Genomic DNA, 26106 nt, shown 5'->3' on the forward strand with positions numbered 1-26106 from the left:
AGATAAAAGTCTGCACTTTTGTTTCTTTTACCAAAATGCATAATCATACATTTCACAACACTGTATTCCATCTGCCACTTTTTTTGCCCATTCTTCCAATTTCTCCAAGTCCTCTGCAACTGCATTGCTTCCTTAGCACCTTGACCTATCTTTGTATCATTTGAAAACTTTGCCACAAAGCCATAAATTCTATTATCTAAATAATTGATAAACAATGTGAAAGGTAGCAGTCACAATGCTGACCCCTGAAGAACATTACTAGTCATTGGCATCCAACCAGAAAAGGCCCTTTATTCCCACTTGATGCCTCCTGCCTGTCAGGCATTCCTCTATTCATGGCAGTATCTTTCTTGTAATGCCATGGAATCTTATCTTTTTAAGCAGTCTCATGTGTGGCATCTTATCAAATGCTTCTGAAAATCCAAGTAAATGACATTCACTGCCTCCCCTTTGTCCAATCTGCTTGTTATTGCCTTGAAGTACCCTAAAAGATTTCTCATGCAAGATTTCCCTTTCAGAAACCATGCTGAGGTGACTGATTTTATCATTAGTCTCCAACTCCAACATTTTCCCAACCTCTGAGGTTAGGCTAACTGGCCTATAAAAGTTCCTTCCTTTTACCTTACTCCCTTCTTAAAGATTGGAGTGACATTTGAAATTTTCAGTCCTCCAGAACCATGCCAGAATCAAGTATTTCTTGAAAGATCTTAACCAATACATCTGAGATCACTTGAGCAACCTCTTTCAGAACTCTGGGACGTAATCCATCTGGTTTAGGTGTCCTATCCACCTTAAGACCTTTCAGTTTGCCTCGCACTTTTTTCCTTTGTAATAGCAATGGCACTCACTCCTGCTTCCTGACACAGACCTCTGGCACTCTGCTAGTGTCTTCCATAGTGAAGACTGATGCAAAGTACTTATTAAGTTCATCCGCCATTTCTTTGTCCCCCATTATTACCTCACCAGCATCATTTTCCAGAGGTCCAATATCAACGCTCACCTCCTTTTTACTCTTAGATTTCTGAAGAAACTTTTAGTATCCTGCTTTATATTATTGGCTAGTCTGCCCTCATATTTCATCTTTCCTTTCTTTTGGCTTTTTTAGTTGCCATTTGTTGGATTGTTAAAACTTCCCAATCAGTAAACTTACCACTCATCTTTGCCAAATTATATGCCCTTTCCTTGGTTTTTATGCAGCCCTTAACTTCCCTTGTCAGCCACAATTGCCTACCTCTGCCATTTGAGAACAACTTCCGTGGGACATATCTATCCTGTGCACCTTCTGAACTATTCCCTGAAACTTCATCCACCTCTGCTTTGCCATGATCCCTGCTGTTATCCCCCTCCAATCCACATGGGCAAGCTCCTCTCTCATGCCTCTGCAATTCCCTTTATCCCATTGCAATATTGATACATCTGACTTATACTTCTCCCTCTCAAATTGTAGTATGAATTCAACCATATGATGATCACTGTCTCCTAAGGGTTCCTTTACCTTAAGCTCCCTAATAAAATCTGGTTTATTATACAACACCCAATCTAAGATATTCCTTCCCCGAGTAGGCTCAAGCACAAGCTGCTCTAAAAAGCCATTTCATAGGCATTCAACAAATTCCCTCTCTTGCGATCCAACATGAATCTGATTTGCCCAATCCCTTTACATATTGAAGTACCCATTCTGATTGTGACATTATCCTTATTATATGCCCTTTCCAGCTCCCTTTGCAATCTGAACCCCACATCTTGGCTACTATTTGGAGGCCTATATATGATTCATATAATAGTTTTTTTACCCTTATAGTTTCTTAACTCCACCAACAAAGATTAGGCATTCTCTGACCCTTTGTCACCTCTTTCTAAAGATGTAACTCCATCTCTTACCAACAGAACCACACCACCGCCAATGCCCTCCTGCCTGTTCTTTTGATACAAAGTATATCCTTTGATATTAAGCTCCCAACCGTGACTTTCTTTCAGCCATGACTTAGTGATGCCCACTCACAACATGCTGGAGGAACTCAGCAGGTCCGGCAGCATCTGTGGAAACAATCAGTCAACGTTTTGGGCCGGAACCCTTCATCAGGACTGAAGAGGGAAGGGGCAGAGGCCCTATAAAGAAGGTGGGGGGAGGGCTGGAACTTAGTGATGCCCACAATGTCTTACTGACAAATGTCTAATTGCGCCACGAGTTCATCCACCTTATTCAGAATACTATGTGCATTTAAATACAGCACCTTCAGTCCTGCATGCTTCACCCTTTTGAATTTTGCCTCCAAGGTACAATTTAACTCTTTGCTCTGACTGCATTTCTACCCAATCATTGGCTTGTCCTTCCTTACATTCGTATTACATCCATCATCTAATTGTAAACCTGCTGGCTGATCCTCAGCTCCATCATACTGGTTCTTATCCCCCTGACATATCAGTTTAAACCACTCCCAACAGCTCTAGCAAACCTGCCCACAAGGATATTGATCCCCTCAGATTCAAGTGCAACCCATCCCTTTTGTACAGTGGAGGTCCCAATGATTCAGAAATCTGGATCTCTGCCCCCTGCTCCAATTCTTCAGCCACACATTTATCTACCACCTCATTCTATTCCTATCTTCACCGTCGCATGCACCAGTAGCAATCCTGAGATTACTACCCTTGAGGTCCTGCTTCTCAACTTCCTTCCTAACCCCCTGTATTCTGCTTGCAGGACCTCCTCCCCTTTTCTACCTACGTCATTGGTACCAATATGCACCACGACTTCTGGCTGCTCACCCTCTCTTTCAGGATATTGTGGGCATGTTCAGAAACATCTTGGACCCTGGCACCTGGGAGGCAAACTACCATCCATGTTTCTTCTTTGTGTCCACAGAATCACCTATCCATCCCCCTAACTTTAGGGTCCTCTATTACTGCTGCTATCCTCTTCAGTTTCTTGCCCTTCTGAGCCACAGGGCCAGATTCAGTGCTAGAGGGAAGGCCATTATTGCTTCCCCCAGGTAGGTCATCCCCCCCAACAGTACTCAATATGGAGTAGTTATTGTTGAGGGAGATGGCCACAGAGGTGCTCTCCACTATCTGATATTTTCCCTTCCCTCTGTTGACAGTCACCCATTCAAAGGTTCAAAGGTCATTTAATGTCAGAGAAATGTATTTACGATATACATCCTGAAATGCTTTTTCTTCGTGAAAGATCCATGAAAACAGAGAAGTGCCCCAAAGAATGAACGATGGTTAAACATGAGAACCCCAAAGTCCCCCCCAACTCCCCCCGCGTGTAAGCAGCAGCGAGCAATGATCCCCTGTCCCCCCACCAGCAAAAATAAACGCGCATCAGTACTATCACTGAGACCAAGCATGTGCTAAGCAATAGCAAAGACACAGACCACAGTAACCTCAAAAGCTTCACATTTCATCCAAAATTCGATAACCCACAGGTTCACTCTCTCCCCCTGGCAAGGGAGAGGGAGGTGTCCCCCATTTATCTGTCTCCTGTAGCCTAGGGGTGACTACCTCCTTGTGGCTCTTATCTATCACCTCCTCACTTTCCCTTACAAGCCGAAGTTCATCAAGCTGCAGCTCAGTTCCCTAACACGGTCTCTAAGGAGCTGCACCTCAATGCACTTGGTGCCAGCGGGGAGGCAGGAAGTCTTCCTGAAAATTCTACATCTGACACTCAGAAGAAAAAATTGTCCCCGCAGACATACCTCCTAGACTTTCAAGAGTTAAATAAGAAAAAGAAATAAGAAATAAATTTACCTACTTATTTTGCCTCCACCTGTTCTTGCCAAAGCCTGACCACTCTACTAGATGGTAACTCTCTTTTATGGAGACGTGTTTTACAAGCTCTGCTCTGGACCCAAGTGGAAATGCTTAAAGGGCCAGAAAGGCCTATTCTGCACTGTATGTTACCAATGATCTAGCCTCTACTATACCGAGTTAGATAATTCCAGCAATTTAGCATTCTTTTTGCTGAAGTTTGCATACAATTGCTTGAAATTACCAGTCTTACAATTAGCCCTCTTGCAATGATGTCCCCACCCCCAATGGATTTCATATGAGACTCTTCTATTGGTGGAAGCTTTCTCGAGATCTTATATGACCGTGTGGGGTCACCCTTCATTCTTCTAAGCCCCTAGACCCAAACCATCCAGCCTTTTTAGACTGCCTCATACCTCACTGTCCTTTAGATAGGGGAAAAACTGTACACAATATTCCAGTCAACACCACGTACAATTTTAACAAAAGCTTCCTGTTTTTAAAACTCCAAATTTGCCTTAACTACTTATTGTATTTGAATGTTAGCTTTCTGTAATTCATTCATTAAAACACCAAGATTTTTATCAACTTCATTCATTTGCAGTCTCTCTCCGTTCAGATAATGATCTGTCCTTTGGTTCCTTTTATTGAAATGTATGACCTCACACTTTACCACATTAAACTTGTTTTGCCAAGTTTTTATCCAATCACCAAATCTATGTCCACTGCAGGATCACAGTACACCCCATTGTGGTGTAAAAAGTAACCTTGCGTGAGGAACAGAGAAACATTCATTAATGTGTCTCCCAACATTCTTAATTTATTGGAGATGGACATCTTTTACAGCCACTAATAATGCTCTTTTCTTCCAAATAAAGCATATGATCAATCACCTCATAATCTTTCTCAATCACCCCATAATCTTTCTTTTTTTCTCTTCCTAAGAGTAATATTAATCTTTCCTGATTAGCATTTGATTTTTGGAATTCTCACAAATTGCTTTGCACCTTCTCCAAAGATGCTACATCATTATTATTTGAAGGCTCTACATCATATAATATGGAGATCAGGATTACCTCCTTGTGCAACTGGGTCCTCGATTTCCTCACTTGTAGACGCCAGTCAGTTTGGATTGGCAACATTTCCACCACAATCTCCTTTAGCACAGGTGCAGCACGCGGCTGTGTGCTTAGAGCTTGACCCCCTGCTCTATTCGCTTTATACTTATGATTGTAAGGCCAAGCGTAGCTCCAATATCATATTTAAGTTTAACGACAACTCCACTGTTGTTGGTAGTGACGAATCGGCATACTGGAGGTGTGATTGAAAATCTGGCTGAGTGGTGATACGGCGACCTCTCACACTCAATGTTAGCAAGACCAAGGAGATGGCTATTGATTTCAGGAGGAAGCCAATTATCAGCAGGAGCTCAGAAGTGGAGAAAGTCAGCAACGTTAAATTCCTTAGAGTAATAATTTCGGGGGATCTGTCCTGGGTCCAGTATGTATGTGCCATTACGAAAAGAGTGCGGCAAAGCTTCTACTTTCTTAGCAGTTTCGGAAGATTTGACGTGACATGTAGGACTTTGATCAACTTCTATAGATGTATGGTGGAGAGCGTATTGACTGGTTGCATCACAGCCTGGTACAGGAAAGCCCACAAAATGTAGTGGGTACGACCTAGACCATCACTAGTAAAGCCCTGCCCACCTTTGAGCACATCTAAATGGAGCACCGTTGCATTTATCTTGAAGGGCCCCACCATCCAGGCTATGCTCTCTTATCGCTGCTGCCATCAGGCAGATAAAGGGGCCTCCGGAGCCCCACCACCGGGTTCCGAAACAGTTATTACCCCTCAGCCATCAGGCTCTAGAACCAGAAGGGGTATTCACTCACCCCAGCACTGAACTGTTCCACAACCTGCGCATTCACTTTCTAGGACTTTTCATCTCAGGTTCTCAATTTTTATTACTTATTTATTACTATTTTTTTCCCTTTTGTTTTATATTTGCAGTTTGTCGGGGGGGGGGGGTTGGTCATTGGTTACTGTCTGTCCTTGGGTGCAGTCTTTCATTCTTCTGTGTTTCTTGTATTTATTGTGATTGCCTGCAAGAAAATAAGCCTCAGGGTTGTATGTGGTGACATATATGTGCATTGATAATAAACTTACCTTGAACTACATTGGTGTTAATTTTAAAACACAGGCACTAAAGTTATCCAGAACAGTCCTGGTGGAGCCTTACCAAGCAGCCTCCCCACCCCCCATATAATTAACTCCTGCAGTCAAAGACTAAGAACCTTTGTCTTCTTAGTTGCTTACTGTGTACACATTAGTTTTATAGACAATAGGTGCAGGAGTAGGCCATTTGGCTCTTTGAGACAGCACCGCCATTCACTGTGATCAAGACTGATCACCCACAATCAGTACCCTTTTCCTGCCTTCTCCCCATATCCCTTGACTCCACTATCTTTAAGAGCTCTAACTCTTTCTTGAAAGAATCAGAGAATTGGCCTCCACTGCCTTCTGAGGCAGAGCATTCCACAGATCCACAACCCTCTGTGTGAAAAAGTTTTTCCTCAACTCCGTTCTAAATGGTCTACCCCTTAATCTTAAACTGTGGCCTCTGGTTCTGGACTCCCCCAACATCGGGAACATGTTTCCTGCCTCTAGCGTGTCCAATCCCTTAATAATCTTATATGTTTCAATCAGATCCCCTCTCATCCTTCTAAATTCCAGCATATACAAGCCCAGTCGCTCCAATCTTTCAACATATGACATTGAACCTATGCTGCACTCCCTCCATAGCAAGAATGTCCTTCCTCAAATTTGGAGACCAAAACTGCACACAATACTCCAAGTAGGGTCTCACCAGAGCCTTGTACAACTGCAGAAGGACCTCTTTGCTCCTATATTCAACTCCCCTTGTTATGAAGGCCAACATGACATTAGCTTTCTTCACTGCCTGCTGTACCTGTATGCTTACTTTCAGTGACTGATGAACAAGGACACCCAGATCTCATTGTACTTCCCCTTTTCCTAACTTGACACCATTCAGATAGTAATCTGCCTTCCTGTTCTTGCCTCCAAAGTGGATAACCCCACATTTATCTACATTGAACTGCATCTGCCCACTCACCCAACCTGTCCAAGCCACCCTGCATTCTCATATCATCCTCCTCACTGTCATCCAGCTTTGGGTCATCTGCAAATTTGCTGATGTTACTTTTAATCCCTTCATCTAAATCATTAATGTATATTGTAAATAGCTGTGGTCCCAGCACCGAGCCTTGCGGTGACACAGATATCTACTATTCCTCTGAAATTCAATATTACCCAATCTCCCATCATTTAAAAATGCTGTTTTCGATTTTTTTCCTGATCCATCATACCATACTGTTCCACATTATGTTGCAGCTCTCATGTTTCCACCAAGTCACTGAGCTTATCTATATCCTTCAAAAGCCCCATTACACCCTGCTCCCTACTTGCACTCACCTAGTTTAGTATCATCAACAAAGATGGAAATGTGACATTTGGGTCCTACAGCCAAACCTCCGACCTGGATTTGAATAATAGGAGCCCGAGAACCAATTCAGGTGGTATCCAGCCATTTGATCTGAGAACAATCCATTTAATCTCATTAGCAACTCACATAAAATGCTGGAGGAACTCAGCAAGCCAGGCAGCATCTATGGAAAAGAGTAGTTGATGTTTCGGGCCGAGACCTTCGGCACAACTCCCTTGAAGTCCTGAGTCTTGGCCTGAAATGTCAACTATCCTCTTTTCCATAGATCCTGCCTAGCTTGCTGCGTTCTTCCAGCATTTTGTGTGTATTGCTTGGATTTCTAGCATCTGCACATTTTCTCTTGTCATTTAATCTCATTCTTTGATTTCCTCTGTACTCTAATCCCTGAGTCCATGTCAGAATATAATCTGAATTCCACATACTACAAGTTAGTTGCCTTATTGAAAGCTTTTGAAAATCCAAATACACCATATTCACTGATTCACCATATCCTGCTGGTCACACCTTCAAAGAATTCAAATAGATTAGCCAAAGACTACTGCCCACAATAGTTGCGCACATCTTCTTTACTGTGTTCCATATTACATCAATCTGTACAAATTCCTGCATCATTCCTACTTCTGATGATAGCTAATAGAGCAATGCCTCCCTTCTCACTCCTTCGCTTCAATATTCTGCTCACTTTAGTTACCCTTCAATCCACAGGAACACTTCCAGAATCTCTCGAAGATAATAATCACTGCACTCACTAACTCTATCCGCACTATTTTCAAAATCTCCAGACCAGGATCTCATCCCATCAAGCCCAAATATTAGTTGCTGTGCAATGGCCATCTAACTAAAAGTAATTCACATATTTCCACACTCAGAAACACAAGAGATTCTGCAGATGCTGGAAATCTTGACCAAATATTGGAAAAACCCAGCAAGACAGACATCAATATCAGGAATAAACAGGAGGCATTTTAGGCTGAGATATTTCATCAGGATTGGAAAGGAAGGAGTCAGAAGCCAGAAGATGGGTGGAGAAGTAGAAGCTGGCAGGTGATAGGGAAGGCAGGTAGGTGGGAATGAAGTAAGAAGTTAGGAGGTAAAGTGCTGAAGAAAGAGGAATCCAATAGGACAGTGGATCATGGAAGGGAACCAGAGTGAGGTGGTGGGTAGATGAAAAGGGGTGAGAAGGAATTTATAATGGACCTTGGAAAGACGGGGAGGGAGGGAGAGAAGTTACGAGAAGTCAGAGAAATCAATGTTTATGTCATCAGGTTGGAGGGTACTCATATGGAATGAGGTGTTGCTCCTCCAACCTGTGGTTGACCTCATCATAGAGGAAGCCATGGACAGATGTCAGAATGGGAAGAGGAAGTCAAATTGAAACTAGTGGCCACCAGGAATTCCTGCCTTTTGTTGTAACCAAAGTCAAGGTGCTTGACAAAGTGGTCCACCAATCTGTGACGGATCTCACCAATGTAGGTGCCGCACTGGGAGCACCAATATAAATGACCTTGACAGACTCACAGAAGTGTCACCTCACTTTCAGGAACTGTTTGGGGGCTGAATGGATAGGGAGTAGGTGTAGCACTTGTCACGCTTGCTGCAGAGGTAAGTGTTGGGAGGAAGATCAGTTGGGAGTGATGATTAGAGCCCCCTCCACTCATCCCTCCCCAATGCCTGACTTGCTAAGTTCCTCCAGCATTTTATATGTGTTCCACTCTTTCGAACTAGACAAGTCATTCTCAACTTTAAAAGACTACTCAAAGTCTATCCCATACCCTCTGATCCATTCTCAATCGCTTACTTTCCAATGAATAGCTCATTTATCACTTTCAAAATGAACTGCTTTGCAAACATTGTTGTCCATCAGCATTCTCTTTTTAACCAGTTCATTAAATCTGATTTTGAAGCACTCCTCTCCAAGTGCTAACTTGCTATGGAATTTCTGTAAATATTGAAATTTAAACCATTTATAAACAATGTCACGGATCATATGCAAACCTGCCTAAGTTTAATTCCTGACCTTCAAAACCCAATTGTTATTAATAATGCTACCTGTCCCATCTCCACATATATTTTCTGTTACTTCTTCAGAGAAGTCATTGTAGATAGCTGAACATGACCTTCCATTTAGATTACGTGATTTTACATTTCTGGTCCTCATTCCAAGGAAGAATTCTAAACTACTTCCCATCATCATTAGTGTTCAAAAGGTCACTGGATTTGTGTTAGCTTTTATTTAAAAATATACAGGAATCACATTAACTATCAGCCATTTCTCTACTTCCTGTTTTAATTATGTTAAAATCTCTGCTATTTCTCCTTACTACATTTCATACTTACATTTACAATCCATCCAGATCAAGGCTTTCAACTATGAATATTTCCCTATTTCTTTTTTAAATCCTCTTATCCAGTATCATTTTGGTTGCCCTGTCTTTTGCTCCAAAGAACTTTGTTAATAATCAGACCAAACCATGCTGACTTGTGTAGAACAACACTATTTGAATTGCTTACATTATGAAACATCTCAGCATGATTTCCACATATTCCGAACCCGTAAACTGTTATTCTCCACTGAATTAGCATAGACCTACGTAGCTATCATTTGTAGCCTCATTCAAAAACCTACCGTGACAATATTAATATAGTAACAATGGGTTCTCGAAATTCTGACCATGGGCTTCCACACATTTAGTCTGATTTACTTATTCTTTTGTTACATTTTTAACAAAAATACAGGAAAATAAATTTAACACAGAACTGCAAGAATGAATGAAACTCTTACTTCTAAATTAGTTTTGCTTCCAATTCATCAAAGGGTATTAAGACACATTCCTTTCTTAGCATAATAATCTAATTACTTGGAAGAGATATGGATGCACAGGTTCTTCCCTAAGCATTTTTAACTTTTTTTTTTACAGATTTCAATTTATAAGTATATATTATTATTCCTTAATACAACTCATATTTCCCATACATCCATATTCTTCTCCTCCTTCCACCTACTTTTGCAGCCCAAAGTTTTAAATATTGTTATCTCTGCTACATTAGCTCTCTCAAATCAAACAGAAATCCCCAGTTACGGTTTGGTACTGGAAAGTTTCAGTACATCTTTTGTACAGTTTTATGCAGCTGCTGTGGATATATATGATTTCATAAAAAGTGATATTTTAGTTAAATATTATTTGTACATGTAATGTATTTGCATTTTTTCTGTAACCATTTTGTACTTAGTGCCACCCTTTTTGTGTTCAGAACAGAGCGAGTTGTCTATCAATCACCTTCTAGAGTCAGGCCATTTACTGAAGGTTAGGTTATTAATCAACTCATTGTGCAAGAATTTCTTTCAATCTGGCTTAAGAGCTGTGCTAGTGTCCTGTAGTTCTGTTGTCGCAATGGAGATGCTCTGTCTATCAAAATGAAACCCAGGTTTTCCTGGTAGCAGAGTGCATGCAATTATATAAAAAAAAATTAGAATGGGATCTAAACACAAATTTCTGCCAAATGTCCAATGATGAGCAAGTTGAATTTCTTTTTAAATGGCAAGATTCTTTCCCCGTTCAGGTGACTTCAGACTTCATGTACAAAAGGAGATCTACGACAGAGAAAATAAAACAAAACTTCATCAGTGACTTTTACAATGTAACACTTGTTAATGCTAACAGGTTGACGCGACCTTCCCAAATTAAATACTTTGGGGCAGTAATTAGGAGTACAAGGTCCAAAAGGGCATGGATAAAATCAACATGAGGTACAACACGTTTAGCCAAGGTGCTGAGCTTCTCATGTGACATCTGTCTAGGAGACACAAATACGATTCATTTCTTCATTTTTCTTCTTCCTGTAAAACCTTGAGGAAAAGAGTCCAAACTTCTAAATGTGTTGGCTAAACATTTGTCAGATTAACAGTACATTCTCAACAATCTGAAACTTATCAACCTGTGTTTAACATTGGTAGAATGTTACATCCAGTTAGACTGGTATGTCTAAAGAAACAGTTTCCTAGAAAGATTAATTCATAGTCTATCAAATAGTTACATCTGAAGAAAAGCCAAAGAAAATACCATTTGCAAATAGGAACCTAGAGAAAGATCAGTTTGATCATGATTCTAAAAAGTAATTGAAGAGAATTTACACAACATTTCGTTGCTTACATTCAATTAGAACCATTATAAGAGTGATGATTAGAGCTCTAATAAAAAAGAGAAACATTATTATGGTCCAAATCTAACATTATCCACTTAAAAATTAATTGATCCCACAGCTGGTTCCAAAATCAATTCCCTTCTCATTCTCCTTCAGAAGAGCAAAATTGCTTTATTATAGTTTCCTGTGAATCAACTGTTATATTCTGCAGTAATCATATCAGTCGGCACCATTAAATTTCATTAGTATTTATTTAATTTTATTAAGACTATGTATATTAATAAAAAAATTACAAGTGGCAAGAGTATCAGGCTGTAATTCATTCTCTGGGTTCTGATTACATCAATCAACTGTATGGTTTATGGTGTCACCTGAACCCTGAAAGTAAATCACTTGTCATCTTGTATCTATGGTAGCCCAGACAAAATAAAATTCATTTGTAATAAAATAAAAAACAACTTTCTGTGACACTTCTTTTAAAAACACATCACACTTGTGGTATGAGAATATTCAATGGTAAGCCAACGGAATTGAGAGTTAACATGCTATGTAGTTTGCACTCAGTTTCCTACTTGACAGCTTACAATCAAATACTCTCTTTACACTCAGCAAGGATGTAGATTATCTACAATCCCGTTTTCTGCAATTAGCCATGCGCAACAGCAGGAGAGACAGCTCTTTTACATTCCTAAAAACACTGGTAACCGTGGAGACATCCTACAGGCAGCTTGAAACTATTTTGATAAGACAGTATATTAATTCTACTCAATTTTTATTAATCTGCTTTTCATTTTAGCATCTGCATTAGCAAACTGTTAGTGCTTACAAAATGGAGATGACACAAAATGACAACAGCCTTGATTCAATTGGCAAAAACATACCACTCTTCTCATCAAAAGTCCACCTTTGTAAAGACTGCAATCACTTAAGGTGATAGATCATGTTTGGCTGACTTCTTGCCCAACTTTCTGTGGTGCAGGCTCATTTTCAAAGGAGACTTGTCATTCGAGCTCTGCTGTGTCCATAACTTCACATCCATCCTGTGTTATATTCAGACTGTAGACGTTGAAATGGCAAAAAACCCATAAAAAAAAACTTTGTGGTTTCCTTTCCAATAATGACAAGGACATTTATATCAAATATTCTTGTTAAAACTAGTGCTTTTGAAAGACTTGCTCATGAACCCATCTTTCTCTCACCGAAGCCAATATGACCAAAAATTTAAAAAGACAGAACTCAAGTTCAACATTTTGCAGCAGTGAAATGTAGCACTAGTTATCAAGCAACTTTAAAATACATAAATTAAAATCTATTTTCAATTATACATTTGCAATAGAATTCTGAAAATAATTCACAATGCTCCAACTATTGTAGTCTATGGGTGGATAATTGCTTCACAGGCCAGAGACAACTCTCTTCAGTACATGTCCCATCAACCTGATCCAAACCAAAGCCACCACTGAACTTGCAGGTTTCAATATAATAAAACACTCACCACAGATAATTTTTCATCTGATATTAACTGTCGAGGAGTCAAATCCATTTAAGAAAATATTTCAGTTCAGATTTTACTTGAGAACTATTCAGCTGTGTGTGTGATAATTTACATATTTGCTTTAAGGTGCAACTAGCAGCAACTGTAACCCAAGTGAGCACAATTGCATGGGACACTGGAGCTATACCAATATCTTGGAGCATTGTGCATTTAAATTACTCTGTTTAAATGAATTGCTCCTGCTTTATGTGGGAATGCATAAAGGCCATGGATTTGGCAATGGGGAAAAGCCCAGCTCAGAGCCACACTGATACCCTTCCTGGCAGCCACCAACACAGGAACATTGACTGGCACCCGGTGGAAAGAAGCTGCCTTGACTCCAAGCCTCCAGGCCCGCTGGACAAATTAGGTAGCTTAAGATGTAGTAAGATACATTTCAACTATTGCATCCCATTTCTTTAACATTCACATTACTCAAACAAGAGTTGTGGGGAAGGAACTTTCCACCAGGAAAAGTGGATCAGCAGTAAAACAGAACTGTGGGCAAGAAAATTCCCAGGATTAGGATGAGTTCAGTTATGGCCTGTGGTCCTAGTTACCAGGGAAAGTGTAAACAGAAGGCAGTAGAGCAAGGCAAACCAAGTTTTTCTAAAGCTTCGAATGCGATTGGACACCTGCATTGGACACTTTGCAGCATAGAAGGATGGCACTCTGCAGTTTTAGGAAAACAACGGCGCTAATTATATGCTCCCACATCTTACAACTCTGCAATCTCAAAACGCACAAATGCTTCTTTCCACATTACACTTTTATTACAATAAAGATGTTAACACTCATTTTTGGATTCATGTTAATGAAAGCAAGCTCCCAATCCCTTAGGAAAAACAAAAACACCGATAGAACTCAGCCAATCAAGCAGCACCAGTAGAAAGAGTAAACAGTTAATATTGCAGTTATAAAAATTTAACTAGTTTCATTTTCCACAGATGCAGTTGCATTGGCTGAGCTCTTCCAGCACTTCTATATTCATTTGATTCCAACATCTACCGTTTCATTTGCCTCCCACTTGATCACTGAAAGGAGGATCACATGAAAGAAGGGGACATTGTTGAGTACATGTGAAAAAAAAAAATCACAGAAGACCAATTGCAAAACAAATCGCAAAACTCTGTTGGACAGAGGGGAAAAGGAAGGTGCTTTCCAGTGTTGTCACACACAAAAACAGTATTGTAGCACTAACTTTAACAGCCTTTCCATTTCCAACAGTGGAAAGGTATAAAGGAACACAAAAACCAGATCACTAAACCATAAGGTTTACAGTTCACTGGAAATAATTTGGTGTGATCGATCATTGCTAAAATGACAGTATCTGAACTCTGGTCACATGCATTCCACAAGCCTGGCAACCTGAGCAGCACATTTCTATTTGCTCTTATATATCCAACTTGCTGGTTTGCCCTGTTTTATTTCTGAGAGTCTGTGGGGGGTTGAGAGATTTTATTGATGTTTAACTCCTAAGTCAGATTACCAAGATCTATTGGTATCAACAAAGTTAAGAAACTTTAAAGAGGGATGGAGAACCTTGGGGCTCCATACAAAGCCCATGAAACTTGGACACTCTGCCATAAGGAACAACACCTCCTGTCAACTCATACAAACCTATCTGCACCACAGTTTGTAAGATCAAACTTCCAAAGGGGAAAAAAAAATTATCACTGTCCACAAGCAGAACCTTCAAAGGAGTTTTCGGCTGTGTGCTGAAGGCAGTGCTCCTGCAGGTAGCTCAGCTCTGTAAACCTCTCCCCACACCACGTGCACTTACACTGACTCTCCCTGGCGTGGACATTCTGGTGCTTTATCAGGTGCTCCTTCTGCTTAAAGCCCTTGTCACAAGTGATGCACTTGAAAGGTTTGTCTCCAGTGTGAACACGCCGATGCCGCTCCACGTCCGATGAGTACTTGAACCGCTTCTCACAGTCGCTGCATTTCAAGGGCTTTTCCTTGGCGGGGCGGCATGGGTGCTCGACTAGCTCGGAGGAGCACGCAAAGCGCCTCTCACAGGCATTGCACTTGAACGGCCGCTCCTCGACGTGGGTGGCTTCGTGGACCTGCAGGGCCGAGACGCGCTTGTACGCCTTCTGACACACAGTACACTTGAACGGCTTGCCTTCTACCCGGGCGCACCGGTGCCTCAGGAGCTCTGAGGAGTCTTTGAAGCTCTTCTGGCAGCCCGTGCACTGGAAGAGGCTCTCCCCCGTGTGGATGTGTTGGTGGTAGAGGAGGTGTGAGGATTCACTGAAGCCTTTGTCGCACACCGTGCATCTGTAGGGCTTGTCTCCCGTGTGGGTGCGCTGATGCCGCACCAGTGCGTATAGCTGCTTGAAGCTCATCTGGCAAGTGGTGCACTTGAAGGGCCTCTCCCCCGAGTGGACGCGCTGGTGATGCTGGAGGTAGGACGCACGCTTGAAGGTCTTAGGGCACTGGCTGCACTTGTAGGGGCGCTCGCCATCTGCCGTGCACTGGTGCTGCAGCAGCTCCCCCGGCTGCTTGAAGCCGGCGTGGCAGATGACACACTTGAACATGTCCTCGCCGGCGTGCACACACATGTGCCGCACCAGGTGCGAGCGGTGCTTGAAGCTCTTGTGGCAGATACTGCAATCGTAGGGCCGTTCGCCCGAGTGGATGCGCTGGTGGTGGGCCAGGTGCGAGGACTGGCTGAAGGTCTTGTCGCACTGGGTGCACTTGAAGGGCCGCTCTCCGGTGTGCACCCGCTGATGCCTCTGTAGTTCGGAGGCATGCCGGAAGGCCTTCTCACAGGACAAGCACTTGAAGGGCTTCTCGCCGTGGATGTACTGGTGGCGCACCAGCTGCGAGGACTTCTTGAAGCCCTTCTGGCAAACGTTACATTTGAAGGGTTTCTCGGGTGCATGGAACTGTTGGTGGGCAACCAGCTCAGAGGAATCCTTGAACTTCTTTTTGCAGACCGTGCACTCAAAGGGCTGCTCTTCGATGTGGGCCCTCTGGTGCAGAAAGAGTTCGGAGGACTGCTGGAAGTTCTCTCCGCAGATGGTGCATTTGAAGGGGTTGTTCTCGTTGTGGACATTCTGGTGCTGGACCAGTGCCAGCAGCTGGGAAAAGCCCATCTTGCAAACGTGGCAGATGAAGGGCTTCTCCTCCAGTTGTCCGCAATGGTGCTGCAAGAGGTCGGTGGACTGGCTGAAAGTCTTCTGGCACTGGGCGCACTGGAAGAAGCGATTCATGTTAATAAAGCACGGGTGCTGCTGGAGCTCGGAGAGTTGCGTGATGGTCTGGCCACACATGCTGCATTTCTGGGAGCACTCAGCTGACAGGGGCTGATGCTGCTGAAGGGCGGCGTCGGCTGGGAACACAATGGCAAACTCAAGGGCTCGTTCGTTACTCTGGGGGATACAGTTCTCCACCAGGGGCGGAGCAGCGGGGTGCTCCTCCCAACACTCAGTCATGGTGAAAGGCCTCACATTGGAAAAGTGTTTCCCACGACCAAACAAAAGACTTTATCCTGGTCTTTTGAAGACTCCACACTGAGAAAGAAGTCTTTCTAACCTGTTAAAAAAAATAGTTAAATTAGCTTTGTTAAAAAGCAGTTTTGAAGACAGTAATGTAAAAATGTTACTAAGAGCTACAGTCTCTACAGAGATAGCATACCTTCTGAGAACTGGATTGTGTCCTTCATTATAACACTATTAGACATAGGAGCATAATTAGGCCATTTGGCCCATTTAGTCTGCTCACCATTTCATCATGGCTAACACCATCTCCCTCAAACCCATTCTCCTGGTTTCCCCCTGTAACCTTTGACACACTGACTAATCAAGAACCTATCAACCTCCACTTTAAATATACCCAATGCCTTGGCCTCCACAGTCATCTGTGGCAATGAATTGCAGATTACTACCCTCTGGCTAAAGAAATTCCATCTCATCTCTGTTCTAAAGATTATCGCATAAAATTTATAGAAAGTTCCTCAAAGTACCAAAGAGAAATCAGAGCAGCTAAAGAAATAAAAAGGAATTATGATGACTTTGGCAAGAATGGAAACAAAATAGGAAGGGAACTCGACTGACGGGGGAAGGTGTTGAGAGAATTTGGAGGTAATCAGGGGAAGGAGGGTTAAAAAGGTAGGCAAATAGCAAAAATGTTTTTTTTAATTAGATTAGTTAAATAATAAAAATGATGGATGGGTGCGTTTTTGGAAAATTAAAGACAAAAATTAGTATTACTAGTAGTGTGACACAACGTAATCTGGCCCAATAAATTCTTGTTTTTCATTCTGGCCCAAAATCACGACATTTGCAACAAGATCTTAGCAGATGAACTCGAAGCACATTTAAAAATTATCATGATGCACTCAGGTAAAAGGAAAAAGGAATAGTTCATACAAGTACTGCTTAGAAAGTAAGAAATCAGTGAGTTTATATTTGCCACCCCTCTCCTCCACATTCTGCAGCAAAAGGTAATAATAGATCTCTATCTACTATTACTAGAATGTAATTTGATAACTTTTTGGTGGTTCTGATGGACAAGATGGCCCCATCACTGACAGAACAGTACTGATACTGTGCATACATTTTTTTCTTTATTGGACCATTCCTGGGGGCAAAGGAGCAAATGACTGCCCAGCATTATTTTACTTACTTAGAGTTACAGCGCAGAACAGGTTCTTCCAGTCCAACAAGCCACACTGTCCAGCAACCCACCTGTCTAATCCTAGCCTAATCACAGGGCAATTTACAACAACCAATTAACCACTTAACAGCAAGTCTTTGGACTGTGGGAGGAAACCAGAGCACACAGCGGAAACCCACCATGTACTCAGGGGAAGGACATAAAAATGACTTGCAGAGGACACCAGAATTGAACTCTGACACCCCAAACTGATATAGTCTCGCAATAACCACTATGGCGCCATGATAGACAATTTTGTGTGAATATATCATGCTATTAACATCATTGAAAAAGCCAAGACAGGTGTATAACTAGTCTGAAGCCACTTTTGAATAAGCAACATAAAATATTTAGTCACTGCATTTAACCCTAAACTCACTATTTACCTTAAAGAGGTAAAGATACAAAGTGACATGACAGTCAATACAAAGGTACAGCCGAGACTCTATATCAATGGTCCCCAATCACCGGGCCACAAAGCATATGCTACCGGGCCGCAAGGAAACGATATGATTTGGTGATATGAGTCAGCTGCACTTTTCCTCATTCCCTGTCACGCCCACTGTTGAGCTTGAACGTACACGAGGTCATTACCTGCACGTCATCCATGTCAGCACAGGAAAAAGATCAACTCCTCGAGCTTGCAAATGACGGCGGGCTGAAAAGTATGTTTGACATAACATCTCTGCTGGCATTCTGGATCAAGGTCAAGGCTAAATATCCTGAGATAGCCACTGAAAACGTTGCTTCTATTTCCAACATATCTCTGTAATGAATGCAATGAAAACTAAATTGCGGAATAGACTGGACATAAGGAACCCCCTTCGAGTATCGCTGTCTCCCTTCACCCCTCGATGGGACCGTCTTGTTGCAGGGAGACAAGCCCAGGGCGCCCACTGATTCAGCGATATTGGTGTGTTGCAATGATTTTCTATGTTCATACGGGGAAAACACGTGCTGTGCGTTTAGTATCCAAATGTTACTTAAAATGTTATGATGCTATTGACTTATATAACCATATAACAATTACAGCACAGAAACAGGCCATCTCTGCCCTTGTAGTCCATGCAGAACGCTACTCTCACCTAGTCCCACCGACCTGCACTCAGCCCATAACCCTCCATTCCTTTCCTGTCCATATACTTATCCAATTTTTCTTTAAATGATAATATCAAACCTGCCTCTACCACTTCTGCTGGAAGTTTGTTCAACACTTACTTCAAGCTCCCCTGTCCTCCCCTGATAATTGACTTATCACTATATTCATGCAAGGAAAATATGCGCTGTGTGATTAATATTAAATTCGTTAGATAAACCCTTTTAGAAACAAAATTGAGTGTATTAGCCACTTATCACCTATATTCCGGTCGTGACTAACACCCCCCACCCCCCTGAACAGAATCGCCAGAAACAATTTATAGGAAAAAAATCAGCACGTACACGCACAGGTGCCCGCGCAAGGCTTCATGGTCATTGTAGTCTTACTCGGGGTAAAATGCTACTCTTGTCCGTTGGCAACACTACCCCCGCCCCACCCCGGGTCGGCTGGTCGGCAAGAATATTGTCAATAATAAACCGGTCTGCGTTGCAGAAAAGGTTGGGGACCCCTGCTCTGCATGGCCCAGACAACCATCTAACCGGGTCAATGACATACAATGCATTCTCCCAGTCGAGCTCTTTTTCACTCATCATGTCTGCCCAGGATAAGCTGGCAGTATTGACCTTCTTTGACCGTATCAAACGAGAGTTCCAGGGGTGACCAGGAACAACAAGCAATCTGCTGGAGGAACTCAGCGGATCACGCCGCGTCTGTGGGAGGAAAGGAATTATCGATGTTTTGGGTCAAAATATTTACTAGTTTCTCCAGCAGATTGTTTGTTGCTCCAGATTCCAGAACATAGAACACTACAGTACAGCACAGGCCCTTCAGCCCACAATGTTGTGGGGATCTAAGATCAACCTAACCCTTCCCTACATCTTTCTTTCAGCCACGTGCCTATCTAAGAGTTTCTTTAATGTCCCTAATGGATCTGCTTCTACCAACACCCCTGGTACCCACAGTGTGTATGATGGTTCCATGCATCCACCACACACTGAAAAAACTTACCTCTGACATCCCCTATATTTTCCACCAATCACCTAAAATTATGTGCCCTTGTGTTAGGCATTTGCATACTGGGAAAAAGTCTATGGCCCTCCACTCAATCTATGCCTCTTATCATCTTGTACATCTCCAATAAATCTCCTCTCATCCTCCTCGGTTTCAGAGAAAAGCCCTAGCCCAATCAGCCCATCCTCATAAGACATGCTCTGCAGTCTCTTGTGTGTCCAGGAACAACCAGCCAGATTTAAACCAATAATAATGACAGGCTACCTGATAAAAGTAGACAGTGAAAATCCTTGATCAACAACATAAACACCATTGTTATGGCACAGCTTGTAAACAAAAGCCAGGTAAAAATGGCCAGCCACTGGTAATTCCAACTGAAGCTGTGATCCTACAAGGGATCTCTCACTATACTGAAATCCGAATTAAAAATAACTAACACAGATAACAAAAACAGAAAATGCTACCGTAATAGATTGCTGCAAGGTATTTGAATAATAAAGCAATTATCAAAGTTAATAAAATACTGAGATGCATTTTAAGACTTAGCCTCAGTCAGCTCACTCATCTGGCTACATATGGAAAATGACACAAAATTCTGGGCCTCTTGCATTCAAAGAAAATTTGATACTTCGAAAAGCATTGAGTAAAAAGAATGCTTCACGGGCTTGGGGCTTGAAGACCAACTCTCAGATCTGGACGTGACTTCAATGGACAAAGAATGAAAAAGGATAAGATGTCCTTGTACTCTGCCTTAAGGGATATTAATAAATCAATGGCCTTTCTACAACATTAGCAATGGAAGGACATTTTTTTTCTGGTGCTAGTCTGCCAACTGCCTGAAGGTATGAAGAAGTTAGGGAAGGCAGTAGCAGGCAAACATCAGACTTGCAATCAGTTCAGTTTGATCTTGTTTGAATGACGTTCTTTTCAAGTTAAGTTCGTGCTGCAATATAGTACAGGTTCAATATGAACTGAGAAAATTGTGGTCAACTCTTTTCCTGGTCAAGGCATTGATAATATAATGATGAGTGGCTGCTGTGCAGGCAGTGGAAACAAAGGACTGCCTCAGAACAACTCAAGTCGGCTGTTTTATCCCTGGTTTGCAAAGACCGAGGGAAGCAACCTGTTTACCTTCAGGCAGTGTAATGGCCAAGTGCTGACAGATGAAAAATTTCCATGTACAACTAAGATCATAATCTCAAGCTCCAAAGATGTAGCAGCTTTAATGTCTTATGAGATATTTTCCTTACGTACCAGTATCAATTAGCCATAGAAAAGGAAACTTCAAATCGATACCCTTAAATTGTAAATTCATCACTTTGCATTATGCTTTTAATTGATCATTCTGGTTTGATCACTTTCTAGAAAATAACTATACTATATGACAACAATATGGCGTCAGTCTGAAAATTCACATCCTCAGCTGAGTAACTTCCCATGATGAAAACATGCTTACAGTCAGCTGTATGAAGTTTACCTCAAAGCCACTAACTACACCGGAGTGGCTTTGATTTCTGGATTCTTGCAAAAATCAGCCTGAATCCAGGGGAAAAACAAAAATGTGTATTTTGGAACCACTTCTATTTGTGCACTATGATGGCTAAGTTGTGGTAAAGAATGATGTGAGTCAGTCCTGGTCGAGATGGATTTTATCTTAAAAGTGTGATAACAAATCATTTACTTTCCTGAACATTCTTCTTTCGGATGTACTCCACAAACTATTAGATATCTTGCCTCCCATTAACTACTAGGGTGGGATTTGGATAGGATTCTTTAGAATGTCCAATCAGAACTACAACCCTTGCACTACTGAACCCTCCCTCAGTTACACCACCAGAAAAAAATTCACAATATCAGGTTTATCTCCTCTAGAATATTAATCAGCAAAACTTATGGTGAGCGATCCAGAACTGGTATAACTGCTGTAGGCATTCAAATCAGTTGAAGTGCTCTGGTTAAAGAGCTTTAACCGCTGGTAATTTGTGGCCCTGCATTAATTTGCCTAATGATTATATAGAATCTAATGTGATACACAACTTTCCACTGATAGGAAACCTGTAACACCGTTTAATAATAAGGAAGTGAAGTAAAAGTTTCTGCTGCCACTGCAAAGTTTCATTTTAAATGGTATCTTATGTTGATTGTCTTGCATGCACGTAATATGTTGCTAATTATAATCTGCCAATATAATTTTTAACCACTAACATGGTTAAAAATTACAATTACTTTGCTTAATTTAATTAAAATGCAAAATATTAATTTAGAAGGAACAGCTCTAAAGTGACATGTGCTGACATAATTTACAGTCACAAAGTAACTTGTGCAAACCAACTACAAGACACCAAGTAGTTTAGTGCAAAAAGCTGTCCTTCACTCTGACACACTGGCACTTTTCTGTGCTGGAAGCTAGGCTACAAAAATAAATCGGAGGGCAGGTGTTTGGATTTTGAACACTGGAAGAGGAATTAGGAACAAATTTGTTCCCCACTCTTAATAAATGAATCTGAGATAGACAAGATTTATAAATGGTGAAGTAGTAATCACTTCTGCATTTGCCAGCTCATGACTGTCCTGACTGTTGAAATGAATGGGGCCGAGAATTGTGAGCAATCAAGTTCTGAAGCAGAAGATTCATTGCTTCAAGCTGCTCTTGATGAGCAAGCAAACTCAACACTGCAAATACTCTTCTTTTCCAACAGGTTAAAAATTTTCATAAGCTATTTACATGCCTCAATTAACCAAAGGAAAAAAAATTCCTTAGATATACCACAAAAAAATCCAGGTGTCACTAAGGACTGTGCATGCAGGCAGTTAATTATCTGTGTAATATGTGTACGATGCTCAATAACGAGAAATTATATCCCATGTTGCTACCACAAATCAAGTGATAAATTCTCTTATAGCTCCTATACTAAAGAGTGAAGAGCAATGTACTCATAATTGTCATGGCAAAGTGGGTTACTGTATACCCGGCGCAAAAAACTGCTAAAGGAACAACTCAGCAGGTCAGGCAGCATCAGTGGAGGAAAATGGGCTGCTGATGTTTCAGGTCAAGACTGGTGATTACCTGCTAAGGAACAAATGGGCCACTGCCTTCACAATATCCAACCACTGGTGAGCAACTACATTCATCCTCCCCCCTTCTAGGAATCTGCTAGAACAACTCTGCTATCAAATGTTTTCTGTTGATGTCCGTACAGTATTCAATTCCATTTGCAACTCCTCAAATAAGGCGGCCTTCGGTGTCAGCGTGCAACAAGATCTCTTCCTCAGTGACAATCAACACCGCTGCACCTCAAGAATGCATACTTAGCCTGCTGTTCTACTCTCTCTAACCACCTCCCCCCCAATTGAGTGGCTAGACACAGCACACCATCTATAATTTAGCCAATAATACAAATATTGTTGGCAGAATCTCAGATGGTGATGAGGCGGCGTACAGGAATTAGATCAGCTGCTTGGATAGTTGTCGCAACAAAAACCTTGCACTCAACGTCAGTGAGACCAAGGTATTGATTGTGAACTTCAGGAAGGCAATTCGAGGGAACACATATCAGTTTTCACTGAAGGATCTGCAATGGAAAGGGTGAGCAGTTTGAAGTTCTTGGGTGTCAACAGCTCTGAAGAGCTATCCTGGGTCCAACATATTGATGCAATTACAAAGAAGGCACGTCGGTAGATATATATCATTTGGTGTTTGAGGAGGGTTATGATATCACCAAAGACTCCAGCAAATTTCTACACGTGTACCTTGAAAACCATTCTGACTGGCTGCGTCACCATCTAGTACGGCCATTGCACAGCATCAGAAAAAGCTGCGGAGGGTCGCAAGCTCAACCCACTCCATCATAGCCTCCCCAACACTAAGAACATCTTCAATAGGTAATGTTTCAAAACGCTGGCAACTATTACTAAAGATCACCCAGGAAATGCTCTCTTAGTACTACCAATAAAAAGGAGGTACAGGAGCCTGAAGACACACACTCAACATTTTAGGAATAGCTTCTTCCCCATTTCCATCAGATTTCTTAAAGGACAATGAACCAACCCGAGAACAGAACTCACTACTTTTGCTCTTTTTGCACTACTAATTTATTCTTAAAATACGTTTATTGCAATTTTTAGATTTTTTATAATGTACTGCAGAAAAACAAATTTCACAACATACTGTATGTCAGTGATATTAAACCTGATTTTAATTTGGACAACATTCTCACAATGTAAGTGTGAAGTAGAAATATTCCTCAATACTCTAAATATTTCCCTTTGATGTTCCAGTATTCCCATCAGCCACCAGAATACAGTGACAGTAGGAAGGCATCACAGATACAGACCCTTCAGCTCACCAAGTCACACCACTGTTATTTTATTCTGAACTCACACCCATCAACTTCCCCACTCACCCCTACCACTTGGGCCAATTTACAATTACTTTGTAACTTTGCACAGCTGTGCCTTCAGGACATGAGAGGCCTAAGCATCCAGGGGTAAACCAAGCAGTCAGAGGGAATGTGTAACATGCACTCAGCACCAGGGGTCAGGATTGAACCCAGAGTTACTGGGGCAGCTCTCTGGCTATGCCACTGTGCTACCCTGGTTCAGAAATGGTAACTACCCACACGAATAATTGAGCTAGTCAGAAGCTGGGTACCCTGCAAACTGTAATTCAGCTCATATCCACCCCAAAAGCCTCCAAGGAAGATCACAGAAAGCTTTCCATTTGCTTTAAGTAGAGCTACAACAACGCTCGAGCACTCTAAAGATAAAGTGACCTGCTCACCCAACACCTAATTTATTGTTTTTTAAAAAATAATTCTCTGCAGTCTACATCATTTGTAAAATACACTGCAGTGACTCATCATGGCTTCTGCATCAGTACCTCCGAATCCCATGACCTTACACGTCGAGGACAAGAGGAGTGCCGCCACTTGGATCGCCGCCACCTGCAAGTTCCTCTTTATTTTGTGCACTATCCTGACTGGGAAACATTCTGCAGTTCCTTCATGGATGCGCGTACTAAAATGTGGAACTGTTTAAACCGCACCGAAGTATCACCAAAGGCTGAAGATTCAAGGGGGCTTAATTAAGACGGGGCAATATATGCTGGCTGCCCAAGTCCTACAAACTGCACTTCTAGCTCCCAACAAGCAAGGGGGCAACTATGTTAATGAGTGGCAAAGATCGGAGAAAACTGCATATAAGCCAGGGTCGAAGGGGAGGCAAATATAATCAGCTGTAGGGGAACAAGTCTAATGATATCGGCCCGGACTTTCAGTGGGTGTGGGATGGAGGGAGGCAAGTGTAACTGTTACTGCCAGGGAAATGCACTCACACCTGTCAGGGGAAAATCGTTACCACCTTGATGCCATGGTGGGGATCTGCACCGGCACACGAGGGCTCAGCTCACTACAAGCGGCTGTCGGCATTACAGAAGTCGGCACATGGGCCGGGAGCGGCGTGGCCTCTGGGGCCCAGGACGCGATTCTGCCTTCCGGGCCCGGGCCTGTGTCCCCACCTCCTGCCGCCGGCCAGCGCCGTTGTCTCTGTGCCCGGCCCAGGCCGGAGACACAATGGCCGCCGGCCCACCTTGTTGAGTCAGCGGCCCTGACGTCGGGGCAGGAGATGCCGCTCCATCCCCCTGTGCCCGCCACCTCACTCTTCGAAACCCTCGGGACGCTGGGTGCTTCCTTCAGCAGGTCGCCTCCCGTTGCTTGTTACCTGGGCTCCTCGGTCCGCCCCGGCTTCCAGCGCTACCCCGGGCCCAGGGTTGAGAGGGGCAACCGCGGACCACCTCGAGCCTCCTCGTACCCTCGGCCAGGTGCGAAGCGGTGAGACCCAAGCTAAGCTCCAGGGCAGCGGCTCCAAGTGCTGCCGGACAGTCCCATCATCGGCCAAGTGCGAAAATCCACTCCTCCGGCCGGGAGTCGAGTGGCCCGCGTAAACAGGAAGCCAAGAGCAGCCGCGGGATTTCCTGTCATTGCTGCCGACTCTCTGCTGCCCCTGGCGGCCCCAGCTCCAGCAGGTTAATCCCAGGCAGCCCTTTCCTCCTCCCCTCCCGTGTGAAACACCCACTCCGGTCATATCTACATGTGCACCTTCCGCCCCACCATTGACTCCAAATCCTTACTTTTAATCTTAAAAATACAATTGATTACGTTTGAAAAATATTGGCAAAGTTCTTCAGACTGCCTTTTGTTGAGCAGAAGAAAGAATTAAAGGCATTGCTGGTGTATGGGAGTCTTCCAATGAAGAAGACGCGTGTGAGAGGATTCATTATTAGAAATATACGGTAAAGGACTACAGAAGGCGGGCAAAGTAAAAGGGACTATCTAGACGCTAATGAGGACATAGATAATGGGATAGAAAGATTGTGACTTA

The 26106-nt window shown here is 42.5% G+C and overlaps 1 protein-coding gene across 3 annotated transcripts; it reads right to left on the bottom strand.

The window, feature by feature from the left end:
- Positions 1 to 9463: 9463 nt before the first annotated feature.
- Positions 9464 to 25708, bottom strand: znf319b (zinc finger protein 319b). 3 transcript variants are annotated; one of them, XM_072279407.1, is made up of 3 exons: positions 25447 to 25708; positions 14737 to 16496; positions 9464 to 10868 (listed from the first exon to the last, which is right to left on the bottom strand). In XM_072279407.1, the coding sequence occupies exons 2-3, from the start codon at positions 16394 to 16396 to the stop codon at positions 10834 to 10836; spliced, it is 1695 nt and encodes a 564-aa protein (XP_072135508.1). In that variant the 5' UTR covers positions 16397 to 16496; positions 25447 to 25708; the 3' UTR covers positions 9464 to 10833. The 3 variants fall into 3 exon arrangements, with proteins under 3 accessions (XP_072135508.1, XP_072135507.1, XP_072135506.1); XM_072279406.1 differs by lacking the exon at positions 9464 to 10868 and adding an exon at positions 18213 to 18384 and having other exon boundaries at positions 11657 to 16496; XM_072279405.1 differs by lacking the exon at positions 9464 to 10868 and having other exon boundaries at positions 11657 to 16496.
- Positions 25709 to 26106: the final 398 nt, after the last annotated feature.

The sequence above is a fragment of the Mobula birostris genome, chromosome 15 (assembly GCF_030028105.1).
Source record: "Mobula birostris isolate sMobBir1 chromosome 15, sMobBir1.hap1, whole genome shotgun sequence".
Taxonomy (NCBI): domain Eukaryota; kingdom Metazoa; phylum Chordata; class Chondrichthyes; order Myliobatiformes; family Myliobatidae; genus Mobula; species Mobula birostris.